The sequence below is a fragment of the Mandrillus leucophaeus genome, unplaced genomic scaffold, assembly GCF_000951045.1.
Source record: "Mandrillus leucophaeus isolate KB7577 unplaced genomic scaffold, Mleu.le_1.0 Scaffold1, whole genome shotgun sequence".
NCBI classification, from domain to species: Eukaryota; Metazoa; Chordata; class Mammalia; order Primates; family Cercopithecidae; genus Mandrillus; species Mandrillus leucophaeus.
This window is the reverse complement of record NW_012098097.1, coordinates 6,049,759-6,056,039: the sequence shown is the minus strand read 5'-3', so window position 1 is coordinate 6,056,039 and position 6,281 is coordinate 6,049,759. Positions and strand designations below refer to the sequence as shown.

The following is a 6,281-nucleotide window of genomic DNA, read 5'->3' as shown; positions in this document are numbered from 1 at the left end:
AGAGGGAGAAAGAGGAAAGGAAAGGAAGAAAAGAGAGAGAGAGGCAGGGAAGAAAGGAAGGAAGCAGGGAGGGAAGGAAGGGAGGGAAGGAAGAAGAAAATGTACTCAGGAAAATCAATTTGTATAGTGCTTCTCAACTGGGGGCTACTTTGGCCCCAGGGGACATTGGACATGTCTGGAGATATTTTGGTTGTCACGGTGTGGGAGTGCTACTGGCATCAAGCAGGTGGAGGCCAGGGACACTGCTGAGCATCCTGCAGTGCACAGGAAGCCCCCACCACAGAGGCATCTGTTCCGAATTCCAGTTCTGCTGAGGTTTGAGAAGCCCTGCAGGAGGGGCGGGGCAGTGAGGCTGGGGAGAGAAGGAAGCCAAGCTCGGGCCTGGAATGAAGCAGCGTCCCTCGTCCCTCGTAGGGAAACGGCCTCATCCTGCTCAATCGGGGACAGCGCAGGGCCGGGCTCGGCCTCGTTTCAGGCAGGAGCAAAGGAGCTGGGTGGGTGTTTGTCCCTCCTCACCGTCAGTGCTTGCTCAGGGCTGCCCTGAGGAGCTGTAAGTTCCCAGATCCTAGAGCTCTGGGAGTCTGAGGGTGGGTCTCTGACACGGAGAGAGGTGCTGGCTGTACCCAGGTGTGAGAACTTGCAAGGATCCTGCGTGCACAGAATTGGGCTGGGAAAGGGACGCCGGGCATGAGTCCAGATCACCTCCTTTCCTCCCTGGAGAAAGTCCAGCCCCCTCCACTACGGCCTGGCCCACTCACCTGCTCCTCCCCCTCTGCCACCTCCAGACCGCCCGCAGCCCCCCAGCAGGCCCGTGGTGCAGCAGGAGGATGTGAGAGCACGCAGCGTGCTGCTGTCCTGGGAGCCAGGGAGCGACGGGCTCTCCCCTGTGCGCTACTACACCATCCAGACCCGCGAGCTGCCCAGCGGCAGGTGGACACTGCACTCGGCCTCCGTGAGCCACAACGCCTCCAGCTTCATTGTGGACAGGTGAGGCCCGGGTCCATGCCAGCATCCCCGCCTCCCCTCTCCCCGCCAGGACCAGTGGCGCTCCTCCACTGGGTAGGGGGCCTTCTGGAAACACCTCCAGCCTGCCCCCAGCTCTCCTCCTAGCATGCACCACCCAGGTGGCCTCCGCGTCCACTCTCACCCTCCCGAATTAGCTCTATCCTGCTCTCCTTCACTCTTTTCTCTCCAGAACCCTGTTAGGTTGCCTCTTAATTATCTATTTCTGAAGCCTAGAAGTCCCCCTTTAGCGAAGTGCCTGTCATCCTTCATTAGTGATTCTTCCAGCCGGGTGGCATCTTCCCCTCCAGCTTTAATAGGGGAGTGGAGTGTCACTCCGAAATTCTAGCTTCAATTTAATTCTGAGTGGGTTGTATTTTTTATATTCCAGTTGATGTGACTGGAAGTTTTGAGCAATACTTTCTTCCCCACCTCTCCCACCCCCTATAAATCTAAAAGACATTTACTCCGAGAGGAAGTAAGGCTTATAGAGATGAAGTACTGCTTAACTCTTGAGAACCTCAGCTCTTCCCTAATTTACTACATTTGAAAGACAGGCTGGGCACGATGGCTCATGCCTGAAATCCCAGCACTTCGGGAGGCTGAGGCGGGAGGATCACTTGAGGTCAGGAGTTTGAAACCAGCCTGGCCAACGTGGTGAAACCCTGTCTCTACCAAAATAGAAAACTTAGCTGGGTGTGGTGGCACGTGCCTGTTATCCCAGCTGCTCAGGAGGCTGAGGCACAAGAATCGCTCGAACCCAGGAGGTGGAGGTTGCAGTGAGCCAAGATCACACCACTGCACTCCAGCCTGGGCAACAGAGTGAGACTGTCTCAACAACAACAACAACAAAAAAGACTCCATCTCAAACAAAAAAAAAAAAAGAAAGAGATGGCAGTTTGTGGGGCAGCGGAGGAGTGTGTTCTGAGTGGAGGTATTGATGCTTTTGTGGCTGCGTGATTCTCCGAGGTGGAGAAGCTGCAGGCATTTTCTTCCCGGGAACCTATGGCTTACAACTGGGGCTAAAGGCACCCCAAGCTGGCATGGTCTGGAGGATCTGGTCTAGGTGCTTGGGACTCCTGGGGCCAGGTCCCAGTTTGTCCTCTTTGTAGCAAAGCTCCTTTCTGAGCTTCAGTGTGCCCTCTGTGTAGTGGGCCGGCACCCCACCCCCTTTCCCGAGCAGGGGCGGATCACGGAGACTCCCTGTTGAGGGCCTGGGGGCGAGGCCTTTAAGGAGCACCTTGGCTTATTGGCCCTGATTTCCCCCTACAGGCTGAAGCCCTTCACGTCCTACAAGTTCCGAGTGAAGGCGACCAATGACATTGGCGACAGCGAGTTCAGCGAGGAGTCGGAGTCGCTGACCACCCTGCAGGCCGGTCAGTACCCCTTCCCCAGCAGTCTCTCTGTCAGCCCACTGGCTACCTCCCGGGCACGGGGCATTCTCTTCTTGGGGGAGGTGGCCTCCAAAGATGAGAGGGGCGTGGGATCCACTGGGCCCTTCCGCTCCCGGGGTAGGGTCTCAGGGAGGCTTGGACCAGAGACACCTTTGCCAAGGGCTCAGGCTCCCAGGCCCAGCCTGGCCTGTGGCGCATTCCTTCCTTGTGTCCCACAAGCAGCCAGTGAGCGGGACGAGAGTTCCCAGCAGCAGCAGAAGCAGCCTGTGGCTCCGAGGGGCAGAGTGGAGGGGGCTCTGGGACCCTTGGGTTTGGGCCGGGTGGGTTCACAGCCCCTGCCTCCCTCCCCTTTACACCAACCCCTTGTTCTGCAGCAGTCGGGCCAGCAGGCATGGAGGGTGATGCAAGCTGGACCTGCCCCTAGTCCAGTATTAGCAGAATCTGGCCCCAGTGGGTTCCTGGGGGGCTTGAAGCTGTGGCCCCCAGAACCCACCTGTCTACTTCTCTCCACAGCCCCCGATGAAGCACCCACCATCCTCTCAGTGACGCCCCACACCACCACCTCCGTGCTAATCCGATGGCAGGTACGGCCCAGCAGGCAGGAAGCTCCATGAAGACCCAGACGAGCTCTTCTCTGGGACTGGAAAGCCAGCAGTCCCCACCAGGGCTGCGTGGAGCCCCCAGGTTCTCTGCCCCCAGAGCACCTGGGAAGCCATGAGAAATCCAGGCGTGTGCATGCGACAGAACAGTCTGTATACCGCGTGCCCACACATACACACTCACACAACACACCTCATTACACTCTCCACATAGTCACATCAGGCAGGTGCTGCCATCCCCTTCTGCAGACGACCACTGAGACTCAGGGAGGGGACCTGAATGGCCCCAGGTCACACAGCCCGTGAGTGGCAGGGCCAGGTGTATTAGCCTCAGGCCTGCTGAGTCCTCGGACTGGAAAGTGCTTGGTGCTGTCGGGGCCCCCAGAGTCTCCATGAAGCCCCACTGGTCAGTGAAGGGATTCCTCATAGAGACCTATGCCCGTCACCATCACTGTGCAAGAAGAGAGGAAATGCCCCCCTTTGTCCATACCCCTTCCAAATGCCCACTCTTCACTGGCACTGCCTGCTCTGCCATGGCCTGGGGAAGGCCAGGCCAACCTCAGCGACCAGGCTGCTCAGGGGTCCTGCCCCGCGGGGCCCTCCTGTGCCCTCTGAAGTCTGCCTTGGCTCAGCAGGTCACCCACATGAGAGGGACCCCTGGCAAAATCCCATCTCTACTAAAAGTTCAAAGCACTGAACTCCTGTCACCACTTCTCCAGATCAAAGGGGCAGGCACTCCCCTTCAGCCATCTGCCGCCCCACAAAGGGAAAGCCCTTGAAGACAAAGCCAGGAGGGCCCCCCCACCCCCCGCCCCACAGCCTGAGACACAGCCTCAAGGAGAGGACGCTCCCTTAGATGAACATGACTTAGTGCATCTGTGACCAGGACGAGGCTGGAGCAACGTGGCGGAGGGGGCAGGGAGGTGCCCGTGGCAGCTGGGGAAGCCATTAAGGAGCTAACAAAGGCTGAGTTGTTTCAGCAGGTTTTTGGTTTTTGGGGGTTTTTGTTTTGTTTTGAGACAGAGTCTTGCTCTGTCGCCCAGGCTGGAGTACAGTGGCCCGATCTCGCCTCACTGCAAGCTCCGCCTCCCAGCTTCACGCGATTCTTTTTCCTCAGCCTTCCAAGCAGGACTACAGGCATGTGCCACCACCCCCAGCTAATTTTTATATTTTTAGTAGAGACGGGGTTTCGCCATGTTGGCCAGGCTGGTCAGCCCGTTCTTTATAAGCAGTATCATTAAGAAGTAGTTTCCACCTTCTCCCGAAGCCTGTTCTCCAGCTGAGCTGTAGACAGGAAGCAAAGGAGAACTTGATGAAGGGGTGAGGGGTGCACTCACCCTTACTTGTACTAAGAGTAGGAGAGGGCTCAGCTTGCAGGAAACACCAGAAAGTATTATCCAGGCAGGGACCAGCAGGCCTGGGAAGGCTGGTGAGCGGGTGAAGGCAGCCCTTGAAGACAAAGGAGCTGAAGAAGGAGCAGCTCTAGGAAAACAGCTGTGTGCTCCAGGCCCCAATGATGCTGTGTGATCTTGGGAAAGTTCCTTTACATCTCTGAGCCTCAGTTTCCTGCTTTGGTAAAAGGCGATTATGGATTCCTGCCCTTCCTTCCTTCCAGGGAATGCTGCAGGGATGAAATGGCCTCATCAGAAGTGCTTTGTAAATTTAAAATGCTCAATATTATCTTGATTTATTTTCCTGGTTAAAACAGTCCCTGCTCTGTGGCTGCAGGAGGCATGATGAGAGAGCGTGGGGCGGGGTGGGCGGTGGTCCAGGTCCCCTCCTCATCCTCTATTCCTTCCCTGCAGCCACCAGCAGAGGACAAGATCAATGGCATCCTCCTGGGCTTCCGGATCCGATACCGGGAGCTGCTCTATGAAGGACTGAGGGGCTTCACGCTTCGAGGCATCAACAACCCAGGCGCCACATGGGCCGAGCTTACCTGTGAGTGACACTTGGGAGCCGGGGGAATGGGTGGGACGGGGTGGTCACCCTCACCTTCCCACTCTGGAGCTCTCAGCTTCCTGGAACCACTCTAACCTGAAACCCTGCCTCCCTCCCCTGTCTGTGCCTCTCCTTCCTCCCATCCCATTCATTCATTTACTGAATATTTACTGAGCACCTTCTATGGGCCCTGAGACACTGTGGGGCACACCGATGATCCAGACAGGCAAGGTCCCCGCCCTCTTGGAGTTGCAGGCTGGAGGAGGAGCCAGGCGAGCTGGGAAGGAAACATTCTAAGAGGGCCTAAAGCCAGGGCCAGGCAAGGCTTACCTGACACCAGCACTGGTGCTAACACAGAAGGATGATGCCAAGTTAACCAGGACAAAGAGACGGGGACAGCCTGGTGCATGAGAAGGAGCACCCTGCCCTTGAGGGACCAGAAGCCTCACCTGGTCACACCCCAAAAGCAGTAGTCCTGGCCCCCTTTTTTTCATGGGGGAAGTCACTGCGCTGCCTGTCCTGGGGACCCAGCCTGCCCCTTGGAGTGAAGGAAAGAAAGCAGGGAGTTCAGGTGGAAATGTCAGGGAGGGCCGATGCCCAGATCACAGCAAGGGAAAGATGTGTTTGGACTTTTGTGTTAGGAGCCACTTTGGTGGCATGAGGATGATGGCTTAGCCATGGTGGGAGGATGGGGAGCCAGAGACAAGCACCTAGCTGGAGGCTGTTGCAGTCACATAGCAAGAGAGCACGAGGTTGGATCCGAGGCTCAGGCTCCAGGTGGACCGAGGCCAGTCTGGGAGATGATACATGATGGGTGCAGATGCTCCAGGACGCCAGGTTTTTTGGGGGTTTTTTTTTGGTGAGTTTCTTTTAGACGATGTCTTGCTCTGTTGCCCAGGCTGGAGTGTAGTGGTGCAATCTCAGCTCACTGCAAACTCCACTTCCTGGGTTCAAGTGATTCTTGTGCCTCAGCCTCCCAAGTAGCTGGGACTACAGGCGTGCGCCACCATGCTCAGCTATTTTTTTTTTTTTTTTTTCTTTTAGTAGAGATAGGGTTTCACCGTGTTGGCCAGGCTGGTCTTGAACTCCTGACCTTAAGTGACCTGCCCACTTTGGCCTCCCAAAGTGCTGGGATTATAGGTGCGAGCCACCGTGCCTGGCCTGTTTTTGGTTTTTCAAAGTAAATCAATCACTCACATAATAATTATTTAGTATTCCACATTGGCAGACAGTTAGGTGCATTTATGACAGTTAAGAGCTTTAGACAAAATGCTGCAAAGTGGTGCAACCAATAAAATATTTTACAGCACAGCAGATAGCAACAATAATTAGAACACCTTGGTAC

At 56.1% G+C, this 6,281-nt stretch overlaps 1 protein-coding gene across 1 annotated transcript in view; it reads left to right on the top strand.

Annotated features, from left to right (window-relative positions):
- Positions 1–6,281, top strand: part of SDK2 (sidekick cell adhesion molecule 2) — a 347,161-nt gene that overhangs the window by 286,232 nt on the left and 54,648 nt on the right. The window contains exons 29-32 of the mRNA XM_011971658.1: positions 786–987; positions 2,275–2,378; positions 2,910–2,980; positions 4,801–4,936. Of these exons, the coding sequence (XP_011827048.1) occupies positions 786–987; positions 2,275–2,378; positions 2,910–2,980; positions 4,801–4,936 (513 nt within the window). The remainder of the gene's footprint in view (positions 1–785; positions 988–2,274; positions 2,379–2,909; positions 2,981–4,800; positions 4,937–6,281) is intronic.